The 16638-nt window shown below is 37.1% G+C and overlaps 1 protein-coding gene across 4 annotated transcripts; it reads right to left on the bottom strand.

Annotated features, from left to right (window-relative positions):
• Positions 1 to 4431: 4431 nt before the first annotated feature.
• LOC127432455 (polymeric immunoglobulin receptor-like) lies at positions 4432 to 16428 on the bottom strand. Of its 4 annotated transcripts, XM_051683559.1 has the most exons (10): positions 16355 to 16428; positions 8863 to 8999; positions 8390 to 8710; positions 6903 to 7223; positions 6480 to 6809; positions 5914 to 6027; positions 5693 to 5791; positions 5564 to 5616; positions 5374 to 5458; positions 4432 to 5274 (listed from the first exon to the last, which is right to left on the bottom strand). In XM_051683559.1, the coding sequence occupies exons 2-10, from the start codon at positions 8900 to 8902 to the stop codon at positions 5126 to 5128; spliced, it is 1512 nt and encodes a 503-aa protein (XP_051539519.1). In that variant the 5' UTR covers positions 8903 to 8999; positions 16355 to 16428; the 3' UTR covers positions 4432 to 5125. The 4 variants fall into 4 exon arrangements, with proteins under 4 accessions (XP_051539519.1, XP_051539517.1, XP_051539518.1 ...); XM_051683557.1 differs by having other exon boundaries at positions 4432 to 5458; XM_051683558.1 differs by having other exon boundaries at positions 4432 to 5458; positions 5914 to 5958.
• Positions 16429 to 16638: the final 210 nt, after the last annotated feature.

Raw genomic sequence — 16638 nt, 5'->3', positions numbered from 1 at the left:
TGCCCTTTAGGATACAGGGAAACTGTATTGCCATCACTTAAAAACTCTAACATGAAACGCGGAAGAGACTCTGGTGGGGTCATCATTTGGTACAAAAAGACTTTGAAAAACAACATATCATTCATGAAAAAAGACTCAACACATGTTTGGCTTAAACTCAAATAAGGCATCATAGACTGTGATTAGGACCTTTACATCTGTGCAGCCTACATACCTCCATCAGAGTCTCCGTACTACAAGGACAATCATTTTGATCAGCTTCAGACAGAAACCAGCCAATTCCAGGCCCAGGGGAATGTGATGTTATGTGGGGACCTAAATGCAAGGACAGGTTCAGAATCGGACACAGAAACCACATACTGAAAGCCAACACACATCTAACCCCCACCACTACAACACGGAACAATCCGGACAGAACAGTCAACAAAAACGTTAAGGAGATGGTGTGATTCTGTTGAGGCCTGGGTCTGTATATGCTTAATGGTAGGATCCGAGGGGACTCTTTAGGGCAATTCACATACTGCTCAACTCTTGGGGCTAGTGTAGTCGTAGTGTATGCCATTACAGACATGGACCCCTCCTACATACGTGCATTCACTGTCAGACCACAGTCTTTCTTATCAGACCACTGTCAAATTAATGTGTTCCTAAAGAAAATCTGACACCATAGAACAGACCAAGGGCCCAGCAACCTGTTCAAACTAAACCCAACATACAAATGGTCCCCAAAACATGAGTCCGAATTCCTTAATGCAATTAGCTCCAAAGAAATGTCCAACCTAATCAATAGATTTCAAATAACACAGTTTATGGCTAACAAGATTGATGTAAATTCTGCAGTACAACAAATAAATTATATTTATCAAAGGTACTCAATCAAAGCAAACCTACTCCGTACAAACAAGAAAACTAAACTAAAAACTGGGGATGAAATTTGGTTTGATAAAGAATGTAAAATTAAAAGAAAACTAATCAGACAGATCTCTAACCAAAAACACAGAGAGCCACACAAAGCTGAAACCAGACAAAATTATTGTGAAGCACTCAGCGATTATAAAAATACAATACGCCACAAAAAGCAACAACACCTAAACCACACTCTAATTGAAATTGAAGACTCAATTAATAATAATCAGTTCTGGGGAAAATGGAACACTCTGAATAAACAACATAGCCAGGACATAGCCATACAAAACGGAGAATTATGGAAAGGCTATTTTAAAAACTTATTCAAAGAAATGTCTCCAGAAAATCTCACACCTGACCAGAAAAACATGCAAAATAAGTGAGTCAATTGGAATCTACAGTAAAAAATAACCAAAACCCTTTAGACTATCAGATTAGCAAAGAATTGACAGATGCACTTAAGAAACTAAAACCCAGAAAGGCATGTGGTTTAGACAACATTAGAACAGAAATGCTGAAGCACAGCCCTGCGGTAATGCAGGAGACCTTGTTAAAACTGTTCAATCTGGTTCTGCAAACTGTCTATTTTCCTGATACCTGGAGTATGGGCTCAACACACCCATTATATAAGAGTGGAAACAAATTCGACCCCAATAATTACTGAGGCATTTGTGTGAGCATTAATCTGGGGAAGACTTTCTATTGTATCCTGAACGCCCGGATACAGGCCTTCCTTACCAAACACAATGTCTTGAGTAAGAGTCAGATTGGATTCCTACCAAACCACCGCACCACCGACCACATTCACATGCTACACACGATAGTCAACCAGCAGGTTCATCAAAAAAGCAAAGGCAAAATTTATGCATGTTTTGTTGATTTAAAAAAAGCATTTGATTCCATTTGGCATGATGGTCTATATCATAAAATTCTACAATCCGGCATTGGGGGTAAAATGTATGACACTATCAAATCTATGTATTCGGATAACAGGTGCGGAATTAAAATTGGCAATAAAAGAACAGAATTCTTCACTCAAGGGCGTGGAGTGAGACAGGGCTGCAGTTTGAGTCCAACTCTATTCAACTTTTACATTAATGAGTTAGCAGTGCTACTGGAACAACCTGCAACACCCGGTCTTACTCGAAATAATTCTGATCTCTGTGCAGATGATCTGGTGCTGCTGTAAGCTACTGCACAAGGGCTATAGCAGCACCTGGACCTGCTGGAGAACTACTGTCAGAACTGGGCCCTGACAGTCAATTTGAAAAAAACTAAAATTATGATCTTCCAGAAAAAAGCCAGATTACAGGAAACCAGGTACACATTCACTCTGGGAAACACTGCAATAGAACACACCCTACACTACAACTACCTCGGTCTAAAAATCAGTGCTTCAGGGGGTTTGGTCTGGCAGTGAATGTACTAAAAGAGAAAGCTAGAAGAGCATTCTATGCTATTAAGGGCAAATTTACCCAAACAGACATTCCTGTAACAATTTGGAGTAAAATCTTTGATAGTATTATTATGCCTATTGGTCTGTACGGATGTGATGTTTGGGGTCTGTCTGACAGATTACTCTAGATGGGACAAACACCCCATAGAATCCCTGCATGCAGAATTCTGTAGAAACATTCGAAGAGTTCAGAGAAGAACACCTACTAATGCATGCCGGGCCGAACTAGGCAGATACCCCCTAATTATACATATTTAAAAACGATCCCTCAAGTTCTGGACACAGTTCAGTTCCCCTAACACACTGCAACATGAAGCTCTTAAAACCCAAGAGTTGAAGCCTAAAACCAGTCCCCTTTGTCAGCTGACTCTGAAACTCACAAACACACTAACAACTAACAAACACCAGTTTCAGACCAGCACTACTGAACAAAACCAAATCACAATAAACCAAATCATAAAAGAAAGCAAAAATTCATATTTGGACCATTGGGAAAAAACCAAAGAAAATTGGAATGTTATCGGGCCCTGAACAGAACGTATAATCTAGCAGAATATCTCCAGACTGTAAGAGATCCAAAACAGAGACAGATCCTCACCAAATACAGACTCAGTGATCACAGTCTGACCATAGAAAACAAACATGAACGAGTCTGTGCTCACTGTGACAGAGACACACTTTCTCCTTCACTGTGAGAAATGTACAGTGGTGAGAGAGAATCACTTTGACAAACTCTCAAACCTCATGCCACAGTTTTCCAGTTCAACAGAAACAGATCAAATGCAGGCGTTACTGGGGGAGGACAATCATGCATCAGTTGCAGCCAAATTCATTTTTGAGATGCACACCCTCAGAAACCAATTACTGCCTTAATGTACTTCAGTTACAGTATTTTTATTTTCTTATGTTCATAATGTCTTGTTAAATGCTTATTTTATTTTATATTGTATAGTGTATATTGTTATTATAGTTTTTATTTTATTTGATTCATTATCTGGCACCTTATTTTAATTCTATTTTTATTGTTATTTGTTACTGTTTTATTATTATTATTTGTCTTGTCATTATCTGTTTTGTGTATTAATGCTTTGGCAATATTGTATGTAACCACAATCATGCCAATAAAGTACTTTAAATTGAAACTGAAATTGAATTGATAGAGAGAGAAATAAACAGGGTAGTGAAACTACGAATGAACATGAAACTTAAGTAAAACTACCTCACCTAGAAATATCAGTCTGCCCATGAAAAATGATCTTAAACAGAAGCCAGATAGATGATACTAGCACTGAACAGTACAGGTCAGTATCATCAAATCACAAAATAAGATTTGCCCTTGTGCCTGCCATGGTTTACATTCACTGACATACAATTTACCATCATTTTTGTATTTTCTAAAAATAATAAAAAGCATGCTCATTAAGGTTTGAACTTGAGCTCTTCATTACTCTGCTCTTCATTTTGCCTATAAATTAGGAAGGATCAGTGACATTTATAACTTGCAGTAGCTAAAAATGCAGAACTTTAGTTTAAGCATATACAGGTATTTCACTGTAAAGTGTACAGAGGAAAAAAGGAAATTGTTGTCCAAAGGCCATGCAAAATATGGGGGTATTTCTGTTTCAAAATATGGCCACCTCATGTAGTTCATCCTGGAGCTGACTCTGCACGCACACAAAGGTCTGCAGACAGAAAAGACTTGTGTAGACAAAGTAGAGTTCAAAAAACTACTTTTCCTATATATGTTCTGATTTTCTAATTGCTATAAAAAGTTAATTTGAATAGATATGTACATTGTTGCATTTTGTTACCATTTCTTCAGTTAGTCAGAGAGACATTTGCCCCCCAATGTTTAAATAGTGTTTTGTATGAAACTTGTGAAGTCACAATGAAGACGCTGACATCTACAGTGGCATTTGGTGGACACATTTGCAATCACACTGGTTCCTATGGTAACTGCACAATTGCTCATTGATTAAAATAATACATATTAATGAGAAATTTGAATTATCCCTTAATATTAACAATAGACTGACAACAGCCCAACACTAAGTTAACATGCAGATAAATTTCATTTCATTTACACATTTGTGTTTTATTGGAATTTGGTACATAATTGTTCAATATCATATACATTTACATCAACTTTACCTTGTATGCTGAACGTTTAACACTGGTTTACATCAACGTAACTTTAACTTTTTTGGTCTGGAACGTCATTTCATCCATGGAGGTGATTTAAATCCGGCAATGTTAAAATGATTAATATCATGCATTTAGAAATTATGTTATAAAAAATCAATTTGACCCGGTTGATTTACAGACTTAGAAGAAAGCTGTAACAGGAAACAGGCAATTAAGAAAGACCAGCTCAAACTATGCCCTCTAATGGCCATCAGTCCAAACTCCATACAGTGTAAGTGACATTAATACAGACCAAGAACAGCTGCTAAACAAGAACCCATAATATTTACCATTCAATATCATTTCAATACAGATGCAAATGAATGTTTAAATGTTCAGAAATACATTAACTGTAATAGTATGTTGATGGTTTTATGCCAACACGCTGTAATTGTATACAGGTGCATATACGGTATGGCACATCCGGCATGAGTTACAGGCAAATACTTCAAATGATACAAAGAATGTTTTATCTTTAACTCACTCATGAAGCCAGACACTTCTACACACATTCTTACTCCGATATTGTTCACCTGTTTATCCTTTTCAATAACTTAATTACAAATAAACATTTTCTGCTCAAACAGTGTCATAGCTGACAGTAGCATAATCACTGTCATTCTGATTATTGCTAAAATTGATACGATCAGCACAGTCAGGTTTCTTGTGAAAGTTCACCACTGCATAATTCAGATCCTCAGCAGACCTGTCACTTCTGGGATCTTGAACTGTAGAATAAAGAGCAATATCAAAATCAGAGGGTTTAGTGAGTAATTGTACTGTGGTTTGAATAGAATCAAATGGATTTTTGGCTATTTGTTCAGTACTGTAGACAGTGGATCTTCCTGTATCTGAATCATTGTAAAGTCTGATGTCTGTAATTTCCTCGTAATCACAAGCCTTTTGAGGAACCTAAGAATAAAAAGAGAAAATACAGCTCTAGAGATCTCACGTTCTGAAAGCATTCATGAATTTATTCTCATTACTGATCACAACAAACAATATTATTGTACTAACCACTTCATTTTGTCCTGGTCCGATGTGAGATACTTTGGATGAGGAGTCAGCGCCTGTGAAAAACTGAATTTCTGTTTTACATCATCAGATAACTTTATTCTGCTCATGTCTACTTGTGGCCAGCTTTACCTTGAGTCTGACGCCTCTTATAGAGAGCCACTATCAGTAATAAGAGTCCAACAAAGATCAGAACCAGAACAACAGACAGACTGATGATCAGAGACCAGTCTGAAAATACACAAGATGAAACAATCAGAAATTCAGACACATAAAGAGAAGCTGATCACTATGAACAGTCAACACTGAGTGTAATGTAAGATCAATATGTTTGTATTTCAGCACAAGGTTACCTGATGATAATGGAGACACAGATGTGATGTTAGATCTACAGGTTTCTGTGATCAGTGGAGTTGTGATGGATGAGAAGAAAGAAGATGATGGTGATGGTATTAGATTATTTGTCCCTAAAACATGATATCATGGAAACATAAATAAAGGGAGCATTTTCTCAGAAAACATTACTTCCCTTTTCTTACGGTGAAAAATAAACCTCTGAAATCAGATCGTTCACACATTCAATAACCAGAATTCATTTTTGCAGACTCAGATTTTGTTAACTGCATATTATCATAGTTTTAAACATGGATTTTGATAGTTTAATATTGAAAATCTGGGTCTAGGACAAGGTTAAAACAATGAAATATACAGTACATAAAAGGTGTCTGAAAAGTATCAAAAATAAATGATGGTCACTGTTAGTGTGAACTACATACAACAAAACTTAGCACAAGGCTACGTGCATATGAAACACTTAGTGAATGAGGCCCAGTACTTTTTGTAAACCTGCAAAAAAAGGACTGGCCACTGAATTGTGATATTCAATTACATTATACATTGAGAAATCATCAGTTCTCACCAGTAACAGTGAGCTGGACTTGTGTAATGAAGATCATGTATTGTTGATCAGATTCAACTCCACACCAGTATTCTCCTGAATTGTGTTGAGTGACATTGCTGATGCTTACAGTCAGGAGCTGATCTTCTCTGTCACCATACAGATGAAACTGTCTTTCTAGTGTCCATCTTCTGCTCTCATTTACGGATGCTATCTGAGAACATTTATAAGTGCCAGATCTTCTGCAGAGAAACTTGCGGTCGCTCCTGTGAGATTGTGGATATCTGCAGCTGACGTTCACAGATTCTTCTGAAGTAGCTGCGAGTCTGATGATGTTCTCACAACAACCATCTGTTAACCATTAAATAAAGTGCATCACTTTACAATTAAAAGAGAGAGTCATATTTATGAATTCTGTGACATAAACAAATGAGAATAACTCACCATCGTTTACAACCAGGTTCAGTTCAGAGAAGAAACTGTAGTCTTCAGAAACTTTAAACACAACTGTATAATCTCCAGAATCTTCCACGTCCAGCTCTGTGATAAACACTTGCAAGAGATCTGCAGATCTGTTATCATGAATAGAGAATCTGCCATTGTGCTGCCACTCCTCAACTTTCTTTGTGGATATCTGTTCAGAATACTGACGAAGTGTTTCAGTTCTCAAAAAATACTTCAACTTCCACTTGTGTTCATGCTCATATTTGGAGTTTATAATGACACTTCCACCTGAATATCCTCTCACAGTCCTGATCTGATCACCTGTTATCACAAAAACAGATAAAGAGATGGAAATGAGTTATGTAATCTTCAGTGATCTTATTTGCATTTAAAGAGATAGTTCACCCCAAAATAAAACATATCCCATAATTTACTTACCATAATAAAAAAACAAATAAAGAAATAAATCAAATATTATTGATCTGTTTCACACCCACACCTTTCATGTCTCTTTGAAGATACAGATTTAACAACTGGAGTCGTATGGATCACTTTCATGCTGCTTTTATTTGCTTTTTTGAACCTTTAGGCCCCATTTACACCTGGCATTATCCAGCATTTTCTGTGATCGGATCACGCTTGACCACATTTGGAGGTAGTAGAGAACGGATTTTGACCACATTTATAGGAGGTTTAAATGCAAATGTGTTTCTGTTATCTGGATACAAACATGCAAGTGATTAAGTGATTAATTATGTAATGAGTTTGCTTCAGTCATACTGTATGTGTTACGGGTTCTTGCTTTTTTCTGTTTATTCTGCCATCACAATGTGAAGAAGAACACTGCATTCTTGCGATCTTGTCACCTAATTTACATGAGCAATATCCCATGATCCTCTCTCCTCAAATCCCTTTTCTTTTTTTCCTATCACTGTAGTGCGCGTGAATCCACAGGCTTCAGTCACGGCACCAGATGCTGCATATTTAGTGCTTACAAAGCACCGAATGCGAGGTGAACATTAAATTATTCTAAAGCAGAAAACTGCTTAACTTACTGTGTGATTGAAAGCATTTGAACTGTCAGCAATGTTTGTTTTTTTACTCACTGAAATATGGAGACTTTCAACCGTATTATCTAATTTAATATGCAAGTAGCGTTTTTTGTTTTTGTTTGTTTTGCGCGGGAAATTGTGATCATTGTTTTTGTTCAGCAGAAGAAAGAAAGTCATACACTCATTTCTGTGTGAACTTTCACTTTAATGGCCTATATTACTTTAACTTTCCTGCTGCCACCATTTAAGAAACATTTCAAGATCTTAACATGACAAGGAGTTGTTTAAATTTCATATAGGCAGGGAAAAAGATCTCATGTTTGTCCTGATTATTTATTTTATGGGGTTTTGGGGTGCACAGGTGCAGTAATGCAGAAATAAAAGTCAATGTTTATGTATGGTGTATTGTGAGTTTGAATGTTTTGAGTTACTCACCTTCTCTAACTTTCAGATGCACTTCTGTTTTGGAGTCCAGTGCGACTGGACGATAAATTCCACAATAATATTTGTCAGTATCCTGTTTCTTCAGATGTCTGATGATCAGAATGAAGACTGCAGCTCTTGTGTTGTCATACAGATAAACTTTTTCTTTCTGCACCAATTTATCTTTCATATCAGTTCTGATGAGGTCGGAGCATGTTGACCACTGACCTCTACAAAAATACTTCACATTCGTCTTATATTGTTTCTCATATTTGCATGAGATGATGACTCCACCCCCTGAATATCCTGTCACAATGATGGAGGTCACAGCACCTGACAGAACAAACATACTGTTCATGATGTTGAACATATCAGTATATAAACTAAAGTTAAAGACTTGCTTCCTGCAATCTGTGTATTTCCTCTCATGAGTTGTAGTTCTTCTGTGATATAATTGTTGGATCAGAACATGATCAGATTCTTACCAGGAATCATCAGTAGAGTGAAAGTCAAGATAATGTTCATTCTTCTCTCTATAAATTATTTGTTGATTCAGTCCTTCTTTATGTCAGTGACACAGTTCTGAAGCTCTCAGTGTGTTCAAATGCTGCTTCCTCTTCCTCTGTATAAGAGAGAGAGATAGAGAGAGAGAGAGAGAGAGAGAGAATTTTTTTGAATTTTCAACAACCTTTTTATTAAAACATCTTAATTACACCAACTTATATTATATATATACAGTGGTGTGAAAAAGTGTTTGCCCCCTTCCCGATTTCTTATTTTTTTTGTATGTTTGTCACACTTAAATGTTTCAGATCATCAAACAAGTTTAAATATTAGTCAAAGATAACACAAGTAAACACAAAATGCAGTTTTTAAATGAAGGTTGTTATTATTAAGGGAAAACAAAATCCAAACCTACATGGCCCTGTGTGAAAAAGTGATTGCCCCCTAAACCTAATAACTGGTTGGGCCACCCTTAGCAGCAACAACTGCAATCAAGCGTTTGCGATAACTTGCAATGAGTCTTTTACAGCGCTGTGGAGGAATTTTGGCCCACTCATCTTTGCAGAATTGTTGTAATTCAGCCACATTGGAGGGTTTTCGAGCATGAACTGCCTTTTTAAGGTCATGCCACAGCATCTCAATAGGATTCAGGTCAGGACTTTGACTAGGCCACTCCAAAGTCTTCATTTTGTTTTTCTTCAGCCATTCAGAGGTGGACTTGCTGGTGTGTTTTGGATCATTGTCCTGCTGCAGAACCCAAGTTCGCTTCAGCTTGAGGTCACGAACAGATGGCCGGACATTCTCCTTCAGGATTTTTTGGTAGACAGCAGAATTCATGGTTCCATTTATCACAGCAATTCTTCCAGGTCCTGAAGCAGCAAAACAGCCCCAGACCATCACACTACCACCACCATATTTTACTGTTGGTATGATGTTCTTTTTCTGAAATGCAGTGTTACTTTTACGCCAGATGTAATGGGACACACACCTTCCAAAAAGTTCAACTTTTGTCTTGTCAGTCCACAGAGTATTTTCCCAAAAGTCTTGGGGATCATCAAGATGTTTTCTGGCAAAAATGAGACAAGCCTTAATGTTCTTTTTGCTCAGCAGTGGTTTTCGTCTTGGAACTCGGCCATGCAGGTCATTTTTGCTCAGTCTCTTTCTTATGGTGGAGTCATGAACACTGCCCTTAACTGAGGCAAGTGAGGCCTGCAGTTCTTTGGATGTTGTTGTGGGGTCTTTTGTGACCTCTTGGATGAGTCGTCGCTGCGCTCTTGGGGTAATTTCGGTCGGCCGGCCACTCCTGGGAAGGTTCACCACTGTTCCATGTTTTCGCCATTTGTGGATAATGGCTCTCACTGTGGTTCTCTGGAGTCCCAAAGCTTTAGAAATGGCTTTATAACCTTTTCCAGACTGATAGATCTCAATTACTTTCTTTCTCATTTGTTCCTGAATTTCTTTGGATCTCGGCATGATGTTTAGCTTTTGAAGATCTTTTGGTCTACTTCACTTTGTTAGGCAGGTCCTATTTAAGTGATTTCTTGATCGAGAACAGGTGTGGCAGTAATCAGGCCTGGGTGTGGCTAGAGAAATTGAACTCAGGTGTGATAAACCACAGTTAAGTTATGTTTTAACATGTGGGGCAATCACTTTTTCACACAGGGCCATGTAGGTTTGGATTTTGTTTTCCCTTAATAATAACAACCTTCATTTAAAAACTGCATTTTGTGTTTACTTGTGTTATCTTTGACTAATATTTAAACTTGTTTGATGATCTGAAACATTTAAGTGTGACAAACACGCAAAAAAATAAGAAATCAGGAAGGGGGCAAACACTTTTTCACACCACTGTATATATAAAGAATAAATAAATAAACAAATACATAACCTTACTTCAACACTTCTGAAATAACAAGTTCACTGTTAATTACTGAACACAGTACATTGTCACAGCACCACTCAATTACAAAAGTATTCATTGCACCCATTAACCTGCAAAAATTAAAATCAATGACAATTCGTGATTTCACAATTTTTTTGAAAACCAATACCACATCTTGACCACGATTCTGTTCTATTTTGTTCCTCCTAGTTATATAAATAGCTAGTTTTGCATTACCCACAATAAAATTGAACAACTGACATTTAAACTTTCTTTTAAAACTGTGAGTAAAACCAAGGATAAAATCCTGCATCGTAGAAGAAGCTCCAAATGAGTCAAATAACTGTTTTAAAAGATCAAACAAAAGAGCGAGTCTGTTACAGTACATAAAACAATGGAACACAGTTTCTCTTTCACTACAAAAGGGGCACTTTTCACTCACATTAGGGTCCAACATAGATACAAAATAATTTACAGCTACAGCCACATGAAGTATTCTCCATTGGAGATTACCAGCTCTCTTTATTAATGGTGGTTTGTATATAACTCTCCAAACAGGTTTTGTTGTTTCAGTAATACCCATCTTATCACTCCAAACTGTATCTGTTCTATCCTTTAAACTTTTTGCATTTATCACTTTCACTATCTTCATAAACAATATTTTCCTTTTTTCTGAAAAACAAAACAAAACATCTATTTGCTCATTAAATTCCTTTTTCATCAAAGGACTGTTATCCTCCGGAAAATTAAAAGCAGGTGTAATACATGTATCTGGGAAAAAGTCTTCACCGTCTGGAGTAATAGATTCCTTTTTGTATTCCTCAAACAAAGCTCTTTCTTCTGTTTTCAAAGCTCCATACAGTTTATTTAAAAAACGTAAGGGCAAATCATGCAGATCTCACTCCGACAAGAGTTGCGGTTGATTCCACATCTCCAAAATTAGGACCTGCTTTACTTATAATATGTTTCAGTTGTAGAGATTTACTTCTGTAGAGCAAGTCCATAAGACCCGGGGTGTCTTCACCAGATACGTCAAGACGCGCTCCACACACAATGGGCTCTTCAAGCAACCAAAAAAGGGACATGGCTGGCTCCATCCACTGATGTTTGAACAAGTTCCAAACTCTAAAAAGTCTTTGGTAAAAAGTAGGTATTCCTCTAAAATCAAGTTTATTAGAATCCATTAAAAACAAAACCGTGTCCAAGCCCAGTCCACCAACTCTACGCAGAATGCACTGAGCCAAAGGTCTCTACACCAGTTTTTCAGATCCCAGCAAGAATTTCTGTAAAAAATGAAGATAAGCAGCACTTCTGCTTGCCAGATGCATTCTTTAGGCAAAAATAAGACACTTTGAGGAATCCAATGCAACTTGTCCCAAAAGAAGTCCACCATTTCTGCCTGAATTTTTGATAAAAACTCAGTAGGAGGGTCAATGCAGGCAAGTCTATGCCACAGGGAGGATGCCACAAGATTGTTAATAATGAGCATTAGCAATCAGACATTTGAGGAAGCACCCATTTCCATTTTTTCAACCGTCCAATCACTTTATCTGTCAATCCTTGCCAATTATTCTGAGTAAAAGAGTCACTACCCAAAAAAACTCCACGGTATTTTATCCCATCCCTTTGCCAAAATAATCCTCCTGGTAGATTAGGATTTCTCCCATTCCAGTCCCCAACCAACAAAGCTTCACTTTTCCTCCAATTAACCACTGCTGATGAAATGTCTATAAAATCATTAACAATACATTGTAATTTTTGAACATCATCATTTCCAGTTACAAAAACAATAACATCATCAGCATATGCAGATAGATATATGGTACCATTACATTGTGGCACAGTCAAACCATTTAATTTACTGTATAACATATAAAGCAGAGGTTCTATGGCCAAAGTGTAAAGCATACCAGACATGGCACATCCTTGTCTCACCCCTCTCTGTACTTTAAAATGGGCAAACAAACCACCATTCATTTTAAGCACACTCTCAATTTCACAGTACGCAACTTTAATCATTGTTATAAAACCAGGGCTAACACCGAAAGCTTCTAGGGTGTGCCACAAATAAAGGTGCTCAATCCGATCAAAGGCTTTCTCTTGATCTAGGGAAATAAGACCAATATTCATACCCAAAAGCTTAGAGACTTCCAATGCGTCTCTAACTAATGCAGTATTGTCAAAAATTGATCTATTGGGTATGCAATAAGTCTGATTATGATGTCCTATCACCTTTCTAAGCCTTAAGGCCAGAGCTTTGGATAGGATTTTAAATTCAGAATATAAGAGGGAAACAGGCCCCCAATTTGCAATATTGTGAAGATCACCTATTTTGGGCAATAAGGTAACAACTGCCCTTCTGCAACTAAGTGGAAGTAAGCCTTTTTCCAGGCTGTCATTAATGACAACTAAGAGATCTTCTCCTATAATGGGCCAAAAAGTTTTAAAAAAACTCAATAGGTAAACCATCAATTCCAGGGGATTTCCCATTTTCCATACTCATCATGGCTACATAGAGTTCCTGTACTGATAAAGGCTGCTGCAATTCAGCATTAATCTCATCATCTATTTTGGGCAGTCCATCATAAAACTTATTGGCAACTATCATCCTTTCATTAACCAGATCAGTTGTATATAATTTTACATAGTATTGTGCAGCAAACTGCCTTATCTGGCAGTTATCTTATCAGAGGCAGTGGTGGCTCAGCAGTTAAGGCTCTGGGCTACTGATCAGAAGGTCAGGGGTTCAAGCCCCAGCACCACCAAGATGCAACTGTTGGGCCCTTGACCCTATCTGCTCCAGGGGTGCCATATCGTGGCTGACCCTGCACTCTCAGCTCAGCTGGGATATGTGAAAAAATAATAATTTCACTGTATATGTATAATGTGTGATAAATAAATGTAACTATTATTATCTAAGCTGGTTCATTGAACTCCTGTCCTGTACCTGAATTCAAGGAATGGATAATTCTGCTTTGACCATTTTTTTTCTCCAGATTAAAAAAAAACTTGGATGGGGCATCCGTTTGTGTAGCTTTCTGGAAGCATGAATGAACTAACGCTCCTTTCGCCTTAACACCCAACAGGTCTGCCAGAGAAGCTTTTTTAGATGTAATATTTTCACGATATTCTCCTTTTCCTGTGGAATCTGATCAAATATGTAGATCCATTATCTCAGCCTCTAAAGCTTTCAATGATTGAGTTATGTCCCTCGTAACATTGAGAGTGTACTGCTGGCAAAACGTTTTAATTTGTACTTTCCCACAATCCCACCACTGTTGTAGGGAACAGTACATATGTTTTTGTTGTTTATAAACATTCCAAAAAAATAAATACAACAATCTTTAAAACCATTATCATCTAGAAGAGATGCATTAAAGTGTCAATATGCACTATTTGACTTTACAGTATTAGCTGTAAAGAGAACAGCACTGTGATCAGAAAAAACCTACAGGAGTGATTTTACAATGTTTAAAAGCATTAAGATAATGTTTAAAACTATAAACTCTATCAAGTCTTGCCAAAGAGAGTGAATTGTCTTTACAATGAGCCCATGTATATTGTCTTAAATTTGTATACATATTCCTCCAGATATCAGAAAGATCAAAAATTTGAATTGGTTGTTTAATAGCCCTCTGAGAAGCAGCATGTGGCTCTAAATGATTCCTATCCAATTTATCGTTCTCAGTACAATTAAAATCTCCAGCTAGGAATAAAAATTCATCTGTGTTTAAATCTTTCAAAGTAGAATTAATTCAATAAGAAAACAATACTCTTTCTGCTCCACAATTAGGAGCATAAATATTTAAAAATACCATTACAGTATTCTCAAATCTAGCCCTAACCTTCAAGAAACGTCCTTTTACAATTTCATCAACTTCACAGAATACTGGAATTATATTTTTGGAAAATAAAAAAGCAACACCTCCACTAATGGAGGATTTATGACTTAAAATGACTTGACCATTCCACTCTCTTTTCCAATCCACCTCATTTCTAATGTCACTATGCGTTTCTTGTACAAACATGACATCAACTGACTTTTGACTTATGAATTCAAACAATAGCATCCTTTTTTGAACATCTCTAGCTCCATTTAAATTAAGTTCTAATTTTTAAGTGATTCATTTTATTGAAAAACATCCAAAGGAAAAAAAAAAATTACACACATCAACAAATTAACTAAAGTTAAATATGTAAACTGTAACAACCCTGTCATCATTAGAAGTTTGCTTTTTGAGCTTGTTTACCAATTTCCGTAAATGGTAGACCAAGTTCAGAAAAAGACCCTTCTTTCATGAAAAATCTGGTGTCTTTTACAAACTGTGGTCAGTCAGGGAAATAATCTTCAACACGTACTCCCTTTAGCCTCTTCGTTTCCTTAAGAAACAGGCTAATATCCTCAGCTTTGTTCAATACATTCAAATTTTCGTTTTGAGAGCATAAAGAAGCATTGGGACACACAGAAAGACTAGAATCAGTCATCATTACTATCCGAAGCTGAAAACTCAACCCCACAATCATCTTTTTTAACTTGTTTTCTTGTTTTAGCACCTCTGTTTTTCTTCCTCTTAATTGTAATTTTGAAGATTGGTCAGTTTCCGTTTCCAAGTCACATGCATCTGTCAATTTCCTTTCTTCTTTTCCAAGTTCCTCATCCTGCTTTAAAGATACCGGAGATGTAATAATTTCTGACCGAATTTCAGCAGTCTCTGTCACTACACATTCTTCCACAGCATTCTCATCCACAGGAGGACAGTCAGACACCACCACCTCCTCAATGCTCACTCCAGCAACAGGCTCATTTACAGCCTCATCTCTATCATTCTGTTCTGTATTTGTATTTACTTTGTCTGGGTTGGCACGAATAAGATGACCAGTTTTGCCACACCCAAAACACTTCATTAATCAAATCCATCTACTTTAAACTTGAAGACCTGGTCAAGTTCATCCTCGCCATTGTTAAGAATCATAAAAACATGTCTCCTAAAAGAGACTAAATGCTTCACTAATGGCGATTTGCAACCGAGAGGAGTCTTTTTAATGGGGGAGACCAACTTTCCAAATCGCGACGATTCCTAAGCAATTACCTCGGCCTTCACAAGAGGAGGTACACTGGAAAGTACTATTTTCTTAGAGGGTGTACTTAAAGGAAGTACCGGCGTTAATGAACCTTTTATTACAACACCTTTTTGCACAATTTCATTCGCCTTCTCAACAGTGTTAAGAAACAGCACAATTGAGATGCAGATAGGGTATTCTCGTGACTTACAACATCACCTACAGCCAAACAAACATCCTCTCCCCTGACATTAGATTCTATCTTCACTCCGTGACGTCGCGTTAACTGTTCATAATGTTTGGACTCGTCATGCTTCCAGCCTAACGCTGTCAACAGACTTTCCAAACGAACTAACTAAATAACAAAATAATAATAATAATAATAAATAAATAAATAAACACACACACACACACACACACACACACACACACACACACACACACACACACACACACACACACACAACTCAGCTTAAAACACACAAAAAGAACAAAGAAAAAGAAAGTTTGAATAAACAGAGCATGCTTACCAGCCACAGACGCTATCACCCTCACTCACACTCAGCACGCTCCACTCGCTTAACTGAGGCTCACGCATGCGCAGAGAGAGAGAGAGAGAGAGAGAGAGAGAGAGAGAGAGAGAGATTAATATAGGGAATCAAAACTACAAACGTGTAATACAGGAACAGAGAAGTCAGTTGCACCATACAGACACATGAAGTGTTGAAAGCATTTGTCACTGAGAATTTTGCAGTATGATTCAATAGGTTTACTACATGTTTACTACATGTTTTAAGAGTTTATTACAACATTT

Source organism: Myxocyprinus asiaticus, chromosome 42 (assembly GCF_019703515.2).
Source record: "Myxocyprinus asiaticus isolate MX2 ecotype Aquarium Trade chromosome 42, UBuf_Myxa_2, whole genome shotgun sequence".
NCBI lineage: Eukaryota > Metazoa > Chordata > Actinopteri > Cypriniformes > Catostomidae > Myxocyprinus > Myxocyprinus asiaticus.
Note: the sequence above shows the minus strand (reverse complement) of the source record. Positions and strands in the feature narration are given on the sequence as shown.